A 16,146-nucleotide genomic window follows, 5' to 3' on the forward strand; every position below is an offset into this window, starting at 1 on the left:
AACACAGGGATTAACCCGTCAACCTTAAGTCTCCTAAAAACGCACCAAGCCCACATGCAAATTAGAGGCGGGAATCAAGCATAAAGTCTGCAGATAAGTCATGCCTTGACAGGGTGGTCCAATTAACAATTGGAGGCAGGAGGCAACACGACAGGCGCCAGAGTCGGATTCAGATCCGCAGACACATCCTGTGTATGGAGTCTCTCGCTCTCTGGCGATATAATAAAGCCATTTCGGGTTCAAATCGGTTCGCTGGCTCGCAGCTTCGTGGCTCTGCATCGCAGCCCAGGACAATTAACACAGAAGTCCAAAGATCAAGACCTCAACAGCAGCCAGGATGCAAACGGAGGAGCAGCCGGATGGAAGCACGAAGGAGTCGCCACGAAACCGAGAGGTGTGCATAATTAATTCGCGCCTGTGCGCCGCACACACAGTTGAGGCTGGTCCGTCCAATCCGGCTACACCCGAAATGATTCATTAGCTGGATGCAATCAGGCCCGGAACTGACACATCTGACTCCGAATGTGGACCAGATAGCGCTTCCATGGCCCGCCCATGAAAGAAGCATTGGAATTGAGGCAAAACTCGAGGCTGCAATGAAGCCTGATTTGCATCGAACATGTGGATGGCCCTGGATGGAGCTCCTGTCTGGATGCGAAGCTCAAACTGCAACTGCCTCCGAGGTGCCCGAGGTGTCCAAGGTGCTGATTGCCAGCGGCAGGTCTCCTTGTCTCCTTGTCCGCACAATGAATTAAAAGAAATGTCCGCTGCCGTGGCAGGGGCTTGTTTAATCGGAATATTTAAATTATTCGCTGATTAAAACTCGAAGGCAGATCGCTCTGAAAGGAGGAGGTCTTGGTTAGTAGACTGCCTCTTATTCTGATGTTGATTCTTTCAGTGCCTCTGTCCCAACTTTGCGTAGGTGTTATTCTCGTGAATCGAAGAAGCTCACTCATCACCACAGATCTTTAGATGATGTATGGGTTCGAGAAATAGTTGGTGACTTAAGCTGTGATTAAGCAAAGGAACTATCTATATAACCTGTTCAAATAAGTCTTAGTAGGCTTCCACCACAACCAGTCCCACTTGTCTCCCCTTACCAACTGTCGGTTCCTATCGCCTAGACCATTGCTATCGCTGCCCAGCGACCTTGTAACCCATTACATGAGGTGGGACGACCGCCCACAGCTGCACTTGATAAAATTCAAATGAATCGAGCTGAACGAAAAGCCCCAATTAATTGAGACTCTGGCGTGCCTATATAAACCTCGGATGCACTGCTAGTTTCAGGCTCAGTCTAACCATGAACGGAGTAACTTATTTTGTGCTACTTCTTAGCTCCACTTTGTTAGCTCTGGATGGAGTTCAAAGTAAGCCCATGGGCAATGTCATCGATTGTAAGTGAAGTTTATAACTTAACCAACGAGTACTGTATACAGTATACTGTATACATTTTTCCACGACCATTGCAGTGGACAAGTATTTCGAGGAGGCAGATCTTAATTCCCAGGAGCGAGTTGTTGGCGGTTACGATGTGCCAGAGGATGAATACGTTCCCTACCAGGTGTCCATGCAGTTTCTTACTCGTAGTGGAAAGATGCGACACTTCTGTGGTGGATCCCTGATTGCCCCAAATCGCGTCCTTACCGCTGCCCACTGCGTCAATGGCCAGAATGCCAGTCGAATTAGCGTAGTTGCTGGAATTAGGGATCTTAACGATAGCTCCGGCTTCCGATCTCAGGTGCAGTCGTACGAGATGAACGAGAACTACCAGGAGCTGGTGACTAGCGACATCGCCATCCTCAAGATCGATCCGCCCTTTGAGCTGGACGAAAAGCGTGTGTCCACCATTGACGTCAGTGGATCGGACATGGTAGGAGCCGATCAGGAGGTTCTCCTCACCGGATGGGGTTCTGTCTTCCACTTCGGTACAGGTCCCTTCGCCAAATATCCCACTGTACTCCAGAAGCTCGACTACAAGACACTGAGCAATTCCAAGTGCAAGGAGACGATGACCCAGCTGACGGACACCGAGATTTGTGCCTTGGAGCGGTTTGGCAAGGGAGCCTGTAATGTGAGTAGTATATTTAAGTGGAAGTCGGAATAATGTTAGCTAATTTTGAAATACTATTTAAGGGCGATTCTGGCGGTCCTCTGGTGATGAAGAGTGGTGAGTCCTATAAACAGGTGGGCGTCGTCTCCTATGGAACTGCTTTCTGCGCCTCGAACAACCCTGATGTCTATACCAGAGTGTCCATGTTTGACGGTTGGATTAAGGAAAGAATGGCCTAAATCAATATAAGATACAAATTGTAAAAACAGCAATATCAATCTCGGATTTGTTCAAATATATTCTGAGAAACTCTAACCAGACTATATACTTTACCAAGTCAGTAAAATGAAGCATTATCTTTGTCCGTAAAGATGTCTTGCAAGTTCGCAATTAGATATTTGCATACCAGGTAACTGGGCTACGTTACCAGCAGAAGCTCTCATTATAATTTCAATTTCAAGATCAAATATAATGGCATAACCAAGTAGCCAACGTGACCCAGATATTTTGCGATACATATGCAAATTCTTTCGCCAATGTGGGCTAAGCTCTTATTTAAGAAGTGTGGCAGGTGCAAAGCCAGTGGCATTAACCAAACAACGATGGGTCTAACTGAACTACTGCTGATCGGAGTTGTAGCTGTGGGTGGAGTCTTCGGAAGACTGAACTGTGAGTTTGAATTGGAATCAGTGACTCAGAATCCCCTAGTAACAGACGTGTCTTTTGTAAAAGCTCGTCAACCCAGTGGGTATACTCCACATCGTATTGTTGGAGGCGCTGACATCCCACCAGGCGAACATGTGCCCTACCAGGTTTCGCTGCAGTACAGAACACGAGGTGGTCAGATGCACTTCTGCGGTGGATCCATCATCGCCCCCAATCGCATCCTCACTGCAGCTCACTGTTGTCAGGGTCTCAATGCCAGTCGCATGTCTGTGGTGGCCGGAATTCGAGGACTGAACGAGAAGGGTTCCCGCTCCCAGGTGCTATCCTACAGCATCCATCCCAAGTATCAGGAACTGGTTACCAGCGATCTTGCCGTGCTGTCCATCAAGCCTCCGCTGAAATTAAACAACTCCACTATTAGTGCAATTAAGTATCGATCGCAGGGAAAAGACTTCGTTGGCGGTGGAGTTCCAGTAACCCTGACGGGATGGGGCCTCCGCTTACCAGTGCCCTTTCCCTTCCTGGACAACGTGAACTATCCCAATGTTCTTCAGCGCATGAGTTATCACACCATCTCGAACAGTGAGTGCCGGAATGCGGGAATGGAGAGCGTTACGGATACGGAGATCTGCGCCAGAGGTCCTTTTAGAGGAGCCTGTTCGGTGAGTTGGGAGATAATACACTAGCCAACACAATGTAAAATCTATGATCTTGTTTCCAGGGCGACTCTGGCGGTCCTTTGGTAATGGAATCGGAAAATGGATTACAGCAAGTGGGCATAGTATCCTACGGCTTAGTGGTGTGTGGTCTATACATCTCTCCGGATGTCTACACCAGAGTGTCTACCTTCAGTGACTGGATAGGAAATCAAATGGAATCGTGAAGGAGAAGAGGATTCCAACCCTTTTCGATCAGTTTATTCACTTGCAGATAACATCAATTTAACAACTAAGGGAAAACTAATAAACACAGCATGGTATCATCTACTCAGCTGCGGGAGCTTCCTCTGCGGGGGCTTCTTCTGCGGGAGGAGCAGCCTCCTCTGCCGGAGCGGGTTCCTCAGCGGGCGGTGGCGGTGCCGCTGCTTCTTCTGGTGGTGGTGCAGGTGCCGGCTCTTCGGCGGCTTCCGGTGCAGCCTCTTCTGCTGGCGGTGGTGCAGCCTCCTCAGCCGGAGCAGGTGCTGCTTCATCCGCAGGCGCCTCTGCTGCAGGAGCTTCCTCCGCTGGCTGAGCTTCCGCAGCCTCTTCATGAGCTTCTGGCTCTGCTATAGCGGTGGCCGAGGTTCTGGCCGTGGCCGGAGCAGTACCTTGGGCAGATGGCGGCACAGTTCCGGGAGCAGTTGGCATTGGTGTTGGCCCGGCAGTTATCGCAGCAGTTGTCGGTACTGTCGAGAGTGTTACGTCATCAAAGCCATCCTTCGCAGTATCCGGTGAAGAGCTAGCCTCCATTTCAGTTGGTTCAGTTGGTTCGGCACAGGGGTCTACGATTGGCTTGGTAGCCACGCGCTGCAAAATTGGCGTTAAAAATTAACAAAAATAGATTTGAAACTCCCTCTTCTCAAACTCTTGTTACATACCAACATAACCTTGCGGAAGAACCTCTGAAGAACGCTCGCAGCATGTTGCCTGCGCTGTTCCTCCCCGTCGTCCTCTTTTTCCTGTTGGATTTAAGTCAGGACCAAGTTGAGGGGCAGACTGTTAAAGGTAGATTCACTTACCGCTGCGCAGACGCATACGCAGACTTCTTGCGGGAACTGGAGGCGAACCCAGTATCCACGCCAAGCCGCCTGGATCGTGATGGCGGCCTGGTTTCGCGTGGCCTCGTTGATGCGCTTCAGTTCCCTGTCTCGGAAGTACTGGTAGAGCAGCTCCGTTCCATCGGCTCCACGTTCCGCGGACATATAAGCATCCACGAAGCGCTTGTAGGCACTCTCGATGGCCGGCCGTGACATGACCAGCTCCTCGTCGGTGAACTTGCACTTCTGCAGCAGTTCCTCTAGGATGTCCACATCCTCGAAGTTAATCGCCTGCTTGCCACGCCGCATCTCGCAGCGTCGTTTCTCGAGGAAGTTACGGAAACAGTCCTCTAGTACCTGGCCCATCAACTCGGACTTCTCCTTGGAGAGATCGCAGACACACAGGTCCGATATTATGCTGTCCACCTGGCGTAGAGAGCGGTCCAAAATGGTCTTGGCCACTGAAACGAAATAATGGTATACGAAATGAAAAGTTGGATACATTCTACATCCTGCAGAAGTACTTACCCATAGCCTTTTCCCTTGTCACTATCACCGAATGCAGATAGTCAATGATAAACTGACAGAGGCACTCCTTCTTCGGCTGACACCTTAGCACCTCCCGTGTAACATCTGATAGAAGTTCCGGCAGACCCTCCGGAACATTAATTGCCTGTTGGCGCATCTTGCCACGCTGAATCAGGTAATTCATCTTTGTTTTTCAAAAGTATGATGCAAAATTCTATAATTTTGAACAGTTTAGCTGAGAATAATATAATAATTAGGAAATGGATCAGTCTTGAAATCCCTTTTAACCGGTCTACTACGATAAGAGCAAATCAAAATAATAACTTACAGCGCTCGACAATGATTTTTACACGGACTGACTGCAAACTACCTTGCTGATGTAAAAAGTTTAGTTCTGTTTACTTGACATAGATGACGCTAGCAAATAAGGTAGTTCAAATGTTTAAATTGTGAAAAACAATAATACGTTATATACTCTATTTGATCCATGAGCTTAAATGTTTCAAAAAACTGTCTCACACGTGTCCCTGAAAATTCCCAAAGTCCACACTTACTTTGTAATTTGTAAGGTGAGAAAATTGTAATGTGTACTTGTGTTTCATGTGGGTAAAATGCACCTTTGTACCTTTCAACGAAAGTGGGTGTGTATCGGAAATTAGCATTGCCTTATTTCGTATTCAGCCGGTATAGGAAATAAACAGGGTTCTTGGTGGATTCTTCTTTATCCAAATCCATTGAACCGCTTTCCTTTTTTGTTCTTTCAACTGATCTTTAACCCAGAAACTTGGTAATTTCACAAAGTTAGCGCCAAAACAAAATACTTTCGATTTTGGTAGGTAGCCCTATATAGTTAAAACACTATATAAGAGTACAGTGGCGCAGTGGGGACTTCGGCGTTTAGCTTGGGAATCAATACCTTTTTTAATATTAAACTTTAAAACTTGTTAAAAACCGATTATAAATTACAAATTTTAAACTACTAAACCGATTTTAGTAATTCCAACATTCTATTAAAAGCAATTTAAAAAAACAATTTTTCAAAATCGCTTAGTAGTTTTTAATAAATGGGACCCCCTTACATTCTCCTCCCATGTACTTCGCCCCAAAAGCTGCGTATAAAAGCTGTTTTTCTCGGTTGTATTTCGATCGGCTCGTCGACGAGTGCGAAAAAGCTTTCACTACCTCGATCGCAACCGGCACTACAGGCTTGGGATCAGTTGGCGACGGAATGCAGCAGCTGATCAGAGTGGCGCGGACGTTGGGTGAGGAACTGTGTGATTCACGGCTGACTGGATGATCGATTTGCCGCCTCCGTCTTCACAGGTCAACGCTCGAGCGGCGCATGGAGTGCGCGGGGAATCGGTGCTGGAAACCGAGGAATCGCATGCCTGGCCGCCCTCTCCGAGACCCACCAGATTCTCCAGAAGACTTGCCGGGAGTTCGCCAATGCGGAACTGGCCCCCAAAGCGCGCCACCACGACCGCGAGGAGCTTTATCCGGCGGAACAGGTCCGACGGTTGGGAGAACTCGGTCTCATGTCAGTGACGGTACGAGAGGAGTATGGTGAGTTCCTATTTAAAAAATATGATATTTATAATATTTACATAACATAAGTGATGGTACCAGTTTTGAAATGCTATATAAATAGATCATACTAGTAGCAGGCATTAATAAACATTGATTTTTCAGGTGGTTCTGGACTGGATTACCAGGCCTATGCGATTGGCATGGAGGAGGTGGCTCGTGGTGACGCCGCCGTGTCCATTGTGATGGGCGTGAATAACCTGTACCTGGGTGCAGTGCAGCAGCATGGAACCGAGCAGCAGAAGCAGGATTTCCTGGTGCCGTACACCCAGGGTGAGCACATCGCCTTCTACGCCTTGTCGGAACCCGGAAACGGATCGGATGCAGGAGCTGCCAGCACTACGGCCAAGCTGCAAGGGGACAGCTACCAAATAAACGGCACTAAGGCGTGGATATCGAACTCCAAGGAGGCCAGCGGGGGAATCGTCTTCGCCACGGTGGACAAGAGCCTGAGACACAAGGGAATCACTGCCTTTCTCACGCCCAAGGATGTTCCCGGACTTTCCATAGCCAAGAAGGAAAGCAAAATGGGCATGCGCGCCACTTCGACTTGCCAGCTGGTGCTGGAGGACGTGCACGTGCCGCGATCCCGGGTCCTTGGAGCTCCCGGTGATGGTTTCAAGATCGCCATGCAGTCCTTGGACTGTGGCAGGATCGGTATAGCCGCCCAGGCCACCGGCATCGCACAAGCTGCCCTGGAACTGGCCGTGGACTATGCGCAGAAGAGGGTGGCCTTCGGGAAGCAGCTGGCACGGTTGCAGCTCATCCAGCAGAAGCTGGCCGACATGGCCACGCGGGTGGAGATCTCAAGGCTGCTAACGTGGCGTGCCGCTTGGCTGAAAGATAATGGGCTGCCAATCACAAAGGAGGCAGCGATGGCCAAGCTGCATGGCTCCGAGGCCGCCACTTTTTGTGCCCACCAGTGCATCCAGATCCTGGGTGGGATGGGGTACACCACTGATCTGCCTGCAGAGCTTTATTACCGCAACGCCCGCGTCACAGAGATTTACGAGGGAACCTCGGAGATCCAAAGAATTGTGATCGCCAACGCAGTGCTCCGGGAATTGGGAAGGGATTGAAAACCGTTGTTGGTTTTTCTTAATTACTGCTGCCAAACAAATCAGAATACCTGCTTTTATACTTGTTATGAATGTAATTTAGTTTATCTATGCCAGACAAATGCATTTAATAAAGTAAATTTATAAAAATGAAACGTGGACTTAAAAAATATCTTTATTTTTCGATTAAATGAGGTATTTCCCCTAACTAAAACTCTTTATGTTATATTTAAATGTAACGGCTGGCACATAACAGCATATTTAACATTCATACCAACAGTGAAATGTAAACTAACATAAATTTAACAGTCATAGACCGGCTGCGTGAGAGAAAATATCGATGTTGCCAGTCATCGATACATAAATCGATTTTATTACAGCTGCTCCCTTGTTATTGTTTTCTTAATTTAAATAAAACTAATTTGTCGGCTAAATGACGGCCAATTTGTTAAACCTGAACGTGGACACGCTGTTTGAGCAGCACAGCGTGTCCGAGATAGACGCGGTGCACAAAAAGATCCAGTCGGTGGTGGAGAACAAGCGCGAGGAGTTGCGCACCCATGTCGGGTGAGTGATGTGGCACCTCCATAAGATTTGCTGCTGTAAACATTCTAAATCTTTAAGGGAGCGGTACCGGGATCTTCTGCAGGCGGCTGACACCATTGCTGCGATGCAAACGTCGGCCGGCACACTTATGGAGCAAGTCCGACACGTGCAGGCCAATTGCCGCAGTCTGAACGAGCAGCAGCTCCTGGGCTTCCAGTCAACTGTCAATGCAAGTGCTAAAGATGCCGCACTGCAGGAGAGGAACGCCGGAAAAAAGCTGCAGACCTACTACGGCACCATGGCTCAGATTAAGTTGCTCACTGTCCTGCCGGAACTTATCTGGACCCACTTGGACAACGATCGCTTTTACGCCGCTACTGAGTTGTTCATCTTCAGTCGCCACATCAGCACGGGATTGCAACTGGATGGCCAGAGCGCCCTGATGCAGAAACTACCGGTTGCACGAAAGCAATGGGAAATCCTGCGTCCCTTCCACGTGACCATCAAACAAGCCATACTGACCGCACTGGAGAGGGAGGAACTCCTACCCGAAATGGCTGTGGACTGCCTGCAGAGCCTTCTCTTGCTAGACAAAAGCGATCTGAGTACTGTGCTGAAATCCTTCTTGAACCTGCGCTCCTCAGCATTTCTGAACTGCCTGCAAAGCGGACCATCGGAGCCACGTCGCGTCAAGGACCGCATATTGGCTAGCTTAAATGTGCTCAATAGCACCGTGGACTTGCTGGACAGGTGTCTTTTGGGTAAGTTGCCATTAACAGATATGCACACAAAATTATTATTGGAACAATTGGTATTTTCTCTGCTACAGGTGATAGCCTACTTTTTACCCGTCTGGAGGAATGTGCCTCTTCTACGTGTCCACCCAGCATCAACCGAATGGAGAGTAGCGAGCGCCAGCTGGTTCATCTTTTACCCGAAATCATTGCTGGTTTTAAGCCACAATTTGATGTACCTCAGCTAACACCTGAGCAGTTAGGTTCTTCACTTCAACAATGGCTAGATAAAATGAACGCCTTGGCAGCGGCTCACTTGCAGCAAGTCTTTGCACTAGTCACCAACATGCAGACCATCCAGGACATTAAGTCCGCGGCCAGGACTAATGGTCGACCGGATTTCGTTCGCCTAGAACAGCAACTGCATCTAAAGCATAGCCAGTTAGACTTTTACGCCAGAAAGTACGTGCCGTTGATCAACGCCAGAGTACGAGAGATCATCCGCAGCAGCTGGGCTTCCGCCATGAAGCAGACCTACGAACAGGTACTATTGCTTATTGAAACCGGGCAGTCGCAACCGCCTCTACAAATTTGGCGAGAGCAAAGTGATGATTTGCCTTTAAGCTTGGCGGCAGCGCTCAGCGATCAACCAAAGCGACTGGCTAATCGGACAAAGGGCTACGATGGCGCAACAATAGAACTATGCAAACGTTTTGACTCACATCTGGCGGATATCGTCCAGGAGCTGAATGTGATGTTACAAGAACAAACGACTAGGGCTGAGGACAAGGTTTCACTAATCGAGTTTCTGCGCGAAACGGCCGAGGAGCAGCTGACAGAGTATTTAACCAATTTGAAAGGTCTAGAGCTAAGGGAACGCCCTGCTCTGCTCCTGGCTTTGCGGAATAGTCTCGCCTTGGTCGAGCTGTGTCCCAATTTAAAGCTGTGCTTTTGTCAGCCGTCCAGTTGGCGCCAGTGGACTGACAACTCGGCGGGAGTGGGAATCGAGCATTGGCAGCGCATTTGTGGCCTGATCGAAGATGAGATGCTATCCTTTTGGCTGCTCATTGTTGACGATGTGTTGGCCGGCCACAATTGCGAAGAAAAACTGCCGAAGGTCATTAATCACGAAGTGGTTCTCAGCGACTTTGCGGTAATTATATTAAGAGAAGAAATTTATTTGGAACGTAACATAATTATATTCTTGAGTAGCTTTGGCAGACCTTGACACTGGAACAGCGCGACGAGGACCAGGAGCAGAGTGTTCAGTCAACCATTCGAATCCCCAGTCAGCCGCGACTCTCTCTGCAGACGTATCTTCATCAGCTAATTCAGGCATTGAATTTGGTTGTTCCCCAAACTCTGCCACCCAAGGTATTGCAAGCATTTATCCAGCGGCTCATGGGGAAACTGCTCTGCCACTACGAGGGATTGGCCCACGCGGAGTGCACCAAAGCCAGTCAGAATATTGCCCTGCAACTATACTTTGATCTTAAGTTCCTGGAGCGCGTGTTCGCCATTTCACGTGAGGAACGGACTCTCTACGACCAGATTCACGCCCAGCAGAACCAACTGCGCGACTACATAGATCCCTTTGACTTCGAGCTGTTTGCCGAGCACATAACCGCTCATGTTTCTCGAGCTGCAAGCCGTCTGCAGGGTGAACTGGGAGTGCTTACTCCATCGGCAGCTGTTCCCAGTCAGGGCGCAGCTGCTGCCACTTCTTTGGCCCATGAAGCAGATCCCAATGTGCTGTGTCTCAGCTCCTCCGGATCCACGTCGCTGTGGTTCCCGCTGCTGCCCATTGTGATGCCCCAAGCTGCCGGAAGAGTTACTAGCGCAGAGCGGAAATCTTTGGCCCAAGAGCCAGTTGAGAAAGTGAGTATAAAGTGTGATGATATACAGGGCTGTCGGGGTTGGCTTCAAGGATATAAGCTTTACCATTTGGTGGTATATTTATTATTCGAAGTTAATTAGCTGAAGCATAAAATCGACAGCCCTAAAAGATATACAGTTTATCTCTTACCAACTTTATCAAGTTATAATGCTACGTTCCCATGTTTCTTTCCTAGGATTTCTATCGACTGCATTCCTAAGTCAATAGTTTCAACATTTACTCTGGTTGGGTAGGAATGTTATTTGATTGTTGATACTTTGTTATCATTCCTCGTTTGCATGCTGCATGATATTGATTGTTTAACCAATACTTATTAAGAGTGAGCAGAATAGCCGCATTGCTCTTATTAGGTGCTTCATTTCCAAATTTGAAAACCTCTTCAAGTTGAAGCAGCAGTTTAATTAAACTAATTTGGTCCATCCAGCAATAAATAAACCAGAATGCCGCAAGACAAATTTTAATTAGGTGCAACTTTCTGCCGCCCCTTCTCAACCGCTCCTCCCTACTTCGTCCGCAAGTGGTTGGCAAAAGTTTCGCTTGAAACCCAACCCGAAATTTCCAAGTGGATGGCCAGAACATCGGCAGAATGATTATGTATATATTACGGCGGTGTATACGAGTGCCTTAGATGCTAATTAATGAATCGCTGCAATTATTGAAATCAAATCGCTGGGCAAATGTTAATTTATGGCCATGGCTACTTGGCCGTTACTCGCATGTTTTGTAATTAGCTGCGATCTCCGCCGGTATAAATCGTTCTCTAATTATGTCTGTTTTCCATTTGTTGCTGTTTGCTGCTCGCTATAAATCTGAGAGTCCAGCGGCAAATTAACAGATTAATCAGACAAACTACCAATTAATAGTACTAATTAATTAATAACATTTCCCATTTTATCCCTCTATCTCAGACGGCGACAACGACGCCGACGAGGAAGTCGGGTGGCAATGGAGCCCGCAAGGGAGACAGCAGCAAATCCAAATCGAGCGCAGCTTCCTTCTTCGGGATGTCCCAGGAGTGGTTTCGCTAGAGGATTCAAATCAAGTGGCCTGTGAAGTGCATTCAAGTGGAATGCGGATGGGATGCTCTTCCATTGTTAAGCCGAGCATTCAAAATGTTTAACCTACATATATTCAAACGTACTTGTAGTAGAAGAGGCGGGCAGCGCCCAGTAATTGTAAGAAAGTCACATACATTATAGAGATACTCGTATATACACCCTGATATCACTTTTAATTTCAACTTAACTCTAAATTTGTAATTTTTAATGCGCTTTGATGTTGCCACGGTTGCTATTTCTTGCCTCCCTTCTTGCCACCGCCTGCGGCTGCCTTTTGGTCCTGTCCTTTCTTGGCTCCACCTTTGTCACCGCCGCCTCCATCGCCGCCTTTGTTTTTATTTCCGGAGCCACCTCCGCCGCCGCCTCCGCCACCACCGCCGCCCTTTTTCTGTGGGCAAAGAAACACGGAAAGATTTCGCTTTGAGCTGGGACCGAGCAAATAACGAGCCACGGTTGTTTAAGGTTGCGCAGCGAAGTCAGTAAATGAGAAAAAGGTTAGTTGTGCCAGGATTGCAATGGGGGACCATTGTTCCAAAGCGCCAGGAATTCTCTAATTACATACAGCAGCAGCTATTATCCGCATGATAAAATATAATCTAACCATTATTTGTGGTCTACAATAACGTATTAATATAAACAGGTAGCACCAAAGACCATGCTAATTTTAATCTCAAAGTTAATAGTTCTAGTGCACTAAAGTTTTTTTTTAATAATTTGGCAATGCTTTTTGTTTAGAAAGTTGGTCAACGAATTATTTTAAAATTGTGGAAAAGTAGGGATAAAGTTAAATATTGTTAAATTGCTACTTGGAAGCTTAGTGGGACCATGAGCTGAATGAGCTGGCACTAAGATGAGGATTACAAGTAGTTAGACTCACAATTAGTACGCAAGTTGCATAACACAAATATTGCTTACATTGCCGCCGCCTCCACCACCGCCACCTCCTCCTCCACCACCGCCACCCTTATTTTTACCCATTCTATCAACTTCTCGGAAAGGCAATTATTTTATTTATTTGGTTTAGTTTGCGGTGCTTGCTACTGTTGGCTTTGGCTAGAGTAAACTTATGCCAGAGCTGGCAAATTGCAACTAATAAGCATCGCCATTGCCGCAAAGCGAAATGCATGAAATTAAATCATTTGGCCAGAAAAAGAAGGCCAAAATGAACGTTGAGAGCAAAACACAAAATGCGCAACAGCCAAAGGCGGAAGGCGGAAGGGAAAGGCGCCAATGAATTTGGGCGTCGATGGGAGCGGGGGACGGGTTGGTTGGGAGGAGATGACCAGGGGGATTTGGCCCCGGGTAGAGGAGACCTGGCTGCAATGGCCAATGCCTCTTAACTGATTTAATCACCGCCCTGGCACCTCTCTTTGCGGCCGGAAGAAATGGGAAGTGTTTCTCTTGCGGCGACCGTTGGATTATTTTGTAGTGCTTCTCCTCCATCGCTTTTTGGCTCTTTGCTTCCGATTGCGATTCTGATTCTGTTTCGGTTTCGGTTTCGCATTTGCATTTGCATTTGGCCATATGCGCCCATGGCCATGGCATTGACATTGGCCACCTCTCGCATTTCTGGTCTGCGGCCAATGGAAGGCAATACGTCGGTAATCCCACGGCTCACTCGCGAATCCCACGGATACGGGCAGTGCAACAAGATGCTATTTATAGATGCAACGAGAATCGATGCTGGTGATAGCCTAGGCCAAGAGAGATTTTGGCGGATTTCAGTCGGAAAGAAATGGCCCAGAAGGCGATTGAAAGCGCTAATTTATGCAGAAAGAGAAGAACGGGAAGATTGAATGAGGGAGATAAACCAGGGAACGGCAGAATTGATTATGGGTTTAGGGAAGTAATTTAATTGGAGACTATGGGCAACCTAAAAAACGTTAATCAGCACAGATATACCATTTAATCTCCATTGCACTTTCTAATGTATGATACCTGTATTTAAGTATTTGTACAGACTTGTTTAAGGGTGTAATATAAGTATATTGAATATATTTAATAAAACTTGCCGAATAAACTATGCATATGAATAACTTATCCGGACTGTTCCTATGGCAGGTATATGATATGGTTGATTATATAATAATCATATATTATAATTATCTTTCAATAACTGGTATCTTTATCTATAGACCAAAAAGTAAACATTACATATGAAATTTGGGAACTACTTTTACCATTTATAAATCAGTTTATTAAATGAAATAGCATTTTTTATCAAATTACATTCGATCAGTTTAAAACGAATAACTTATCATGCTGCTTTAATTACGACGAGTCTTAATTGGACTGGAATACATTTAACAGCTTTCCACCTGCCTGCGTTCCAAAGAAAACTGTCCAAGTCTGATTTTCTTCATATGCTAATTACAGTTATCAAAAAGTTTTTCTGTCGCTGACAACGGACACTGGAAACTCAATGCATACATAATGAGACATTCTACTTTTCCTGCAGCTTTTCCTTCGGCTTTCCCGCTTTTCCCCTTACAACAGATGTTGGAAAATGGAGAGCGAGCCAGAGAATAAGTCGGAACACCCGTTGGTGTCAGCTAATTAAATTAGATGTTCTATATGGTGAGCCGTAAGTGAAACCGATATCATCCGATGAAAATGAAAGCACCACGACAACGAGGAGAACTCAACAAGTCGAAATCTGCACATGGCAACTAGCGCGGAGCCAAATTAGAAGTGAAAAGTATGAAATAAGCTCATAAAATTACGCTCACACATGCTCGGGAAAACGGATTTGGAGCAGAGGAGCTGGAAAAGGGGGGAGGGAGACCCGTATCCGCAGGCGAGGCTAACAAAGTCGCAGGTCCGGACATTTGCTGCAGGTGCGGCAGGCGAAACTTGCACCTGAAAGATAAACCACCTCACCTGGCGAGCTGGACGGACACTTTGAATTTAAACGAAATGGGCGGACTTTCTGGGAATGGCTAAATACATACGGAAAAGCGAGAGAGACAGTCGGGATAAGTAAGGAATTGGCTCTGTAGAAGTGCGGAACTTTAATTAAGTTTTGGTTCTCCCAGCTGACTGACATCTTGAATTACAAATGAAAAACTTGTGTGCGGCAGCCGAAGGGAAAGCGGCCAAAGGAAACGGGCCAAAAGAAGCGACACAAAAAAGATTAAAAAAAAAGCGGTATAAATAAAAATAAGAGAGAATGCTATAGTCGACTTACCCAACTATCAGATACCTATTACTGAGCTAGTGGAAATGCAAACGGGAAATTTCATAATTATAATTGGTGAATATTGGTGAATAAAATTAGAACAAATTTAAAAATTGTTCAAGGGTGTGGCAGTTTTGGGCGGTTTGTGAGAGGCTTGACTACTGTTCCTGATCAATAATATATTTACTTTATATATACTTCTGCCTGTTACATACTTGGCAACGAATCTAGTATACCCTTTAACTCTACTTTACTCGTATACGAGTAACGGGTATAAAAATGAAATGAAAGAAAAGTGAGTGAAAAACCAGGAAAAACCAGTGCATAATAACACACTGAACTGCAAGAGGTGGAGCTGCAGGAGCAAAAAGCAGTTCCTGCAACAGAATGCGAATAAGTTGCACAGCCAGCAACTCACGAAAAGAAAATAAAGAAAAGCCGAACCACTGGGCGGGAAACCCAAACAACTACCTCAGTCTGTTAGCCAGTTAGCCAGTTAGCCGCTATAAGAATACCCAACTAACTGGGACCGCGAACATCTTTCAACTGGCCGGCCCTTAAAGTACGCGGATCCCGAAATCGAACAAGAGCAGCAGCGACAAAAGTATGTAGTTCCATTCATGGACGGCCAGAGGAAATTCTTCCGGCAGAAGGGTGTATACGGATACGGAATACCCTAAGATAAGCCCGTACCGATTATCAAATTCGATTTCCTCCGTTTCACGTAATTTGCGCCCGGGATGACGATAGTTTCTGCTCGGAAAAATTAATTCCCCACTTCAGTTCATAACCCGATAAGATTACCACCACAAATCAAAGCCAACCAGAGTGCAATGTCTGTGATGTCGGGTACATAAACCACCAGAGGAACCTTATCGAAATCCCATTAAGCCATTACAACTAAGCCCACACCGCGAGCGTGGACTTAGTTCCCAGGCACTTCGATCTTAACTGCCCAAAACAACACTATCGTAAACATAGTTATAATCGAATGAAATGGAAAGCTATATAGTTGTTGAAAATCAGCTTTAATGATCCGATGCGAAGGAATGAAATATGAAATATAATAGCTATAAAATGGAAATGTTTAATAAAATGTAAAATCAGCA

General features: G+C 46.5%; 6 protein-coding genes across 8 annotated transcripts; 4 read left to right on the forward strand and 2 right to left on the reverse strand.

Annotated features, from left to right (window-relative positions):
- Positions 1–1,237: 1,237 nt before the first annotated feature.
- Positions 1,238–2,368, forward strand: LOC6728408 (chymotrypsin-1). Its single transcript, XM_002103719.4, has 3 exons — positions 1,238–1,397; positions 1,473–2,074; positions 2,137–2,368. The coding sequence occupies exons 1-3, from the start codon at positions 1,304–1,306 to the stop codon at positions 2,290–2,292; spliced, it is 852 nt and encodes a 283-aa protein (XP_002103755.1). The 5' UTR covers positions 1,238–1,303; the 3' UTR covers positions 2,293–2,368.
- Positions 2,369–2,464: 96 nt separating this feature from the next.
- LOC6728409 (chymotrypsin-1) lies at positions 2,465–3,603 on the forward strand. The gene is made up of 3 exons (XM_016176856.3): positions 2,465–2,722; positions 2,786–3,381; positions 3,441–3,603. The coding sequence occupies exons 1-3, from the start codon at positions 2,572–2,574 to the stop codon at positions 3,600–3,602; spliced, it is 909 nt and encodes a 302-aa protein (XP_016035005.2). The 5' UTR covers positions 2,465–2,571; the 3' UTR covers position 3,603.
- Positions 3,604–3,614: 11 nt separating this feature from the next.
- LOC6728410 (translation initiation factor IF-2) lies at positions 3,615–5,267 on the reverse strand. The gene is made up of 4 exons (XM_002103721.4): positions 4,983–5,267; positions 4,437–4,915; positions 4,296–4,376; positions 3,615–4,224 (listed from the first exon to the last, which is right to left on the reverse strand). The coding sequence occupies exons 1-4, from the start codon at positions 5,164–5,166 to the stop codon at positions 3,703–3,705; spliced, it is 1,266 nt and encodes a 421-aa protein (XP_002103757.2). The 5' UTR covers positions 5,167–5,267; the 3' UTR covers positions 3,615–3,702.
- Positions 5,268–6,095: 828 nt separating this feature from the next.
- Positions 6,096–7,779, forward strand: LOC6728411 (short-chain specific acyl-CoA dehydrogenase, mitochondrial). Its single transcript, XM_002103722.4, has 3 exons — positions 6,096–6,244; positions 6,306–6,545; positions 6,672–7,779. The coding sequence occupies exons 1-3, from the start codon at positions 6,211–6,213 to the stop codon at positions 7,643–7,645; spliced, it is 1,248 nt and encodes a 415-aa protein (XP_002103758.1). The 5' UTR covers positions 6,096–6,210; the 3' UTR covers positions 7,646–7,779.
- A 177-nt stretch (positions 7,780–7,956) lies between these two features.
- On the forward strand, positions 7,957–12,587 carry LOC6728412 (conserved oligomeric Golgi complex subunit 1). 2 transcript variants are annotated; one of them, XM_039294728.1, is made up of 6 exons: positions 7,957–8,191; positions 8,249–8,931; positions 9,000–10,057; positions 10,117–10,782; positions 10,977–11,030; positions 11,710–12,023. In XM_039294728.1, the coding sequence occupies exons 1-5, from the start codon at positions 8,058–8,060 to the stop codon at positions 10,998–11,000; spliced, it is 2,565 nt and encodes an 854-aa protein (XP_039150662.1). In that variant the 5' UTR covers positions 7,957–8,057; the 3' UTR covers positions 11,001–11,030; positions 11,710–12,023. The 2 variants fall into 2 exon arrangements, with proteins under 2 accessions (XP_039150662.1, XP_039150661.1); XM_039294727.2 differs by lacking the exon at positions 10,977–11,030 and having other exon boundaries at positions 7,958–8,191; positions 11,710–12,587.
- On the reverse strand, positions 12,004–13,872 carry LOC6728413 (glycine-rich cell wall structural protein). Of its 2 annotated transcripts, none has more exons than XM_002103724.4 (2): positions 12,775–13,055; positions 12,004–12,247 (listed from the first exon to the last, which is right to left on the reverse strand). In XM_002103724.4, exons 1-2 carry the CDS (start codon positions 12,835–12,837, stop codon positions 12,092–12,094), a joined length of 219 nt encoding a protein of 72 aa, XP_002103760.1. In that variant the 5' UTR covers positions 12,838–13,055; the 3' UTR covers positions 12,004–12,091. The 2 variants fall into 2 exon arrangements, 1 of the variants encoding a protein (XP_002103760.1); XR_001599896.3 differs by having other exon boundaries at positions 12,737–13,872.
- Positions 13,873–16,146: the final 2,274 nt, after the last annotated feature.

This window comes from Drosophila simulans, chromosome 3R (assembly GCF_016746395.2).
Source record: "Drosophila simulans strain w501 chromosome 3R, Prin_Dsim_3.1, whole genome shotgun sequence".
Classification (NCBI taxonomy): Eukaryota; Metazoa; Arthropoda; class Insecta; order Diptera; family Drosophilidae; genus Drosophila; species Drosophila simulans.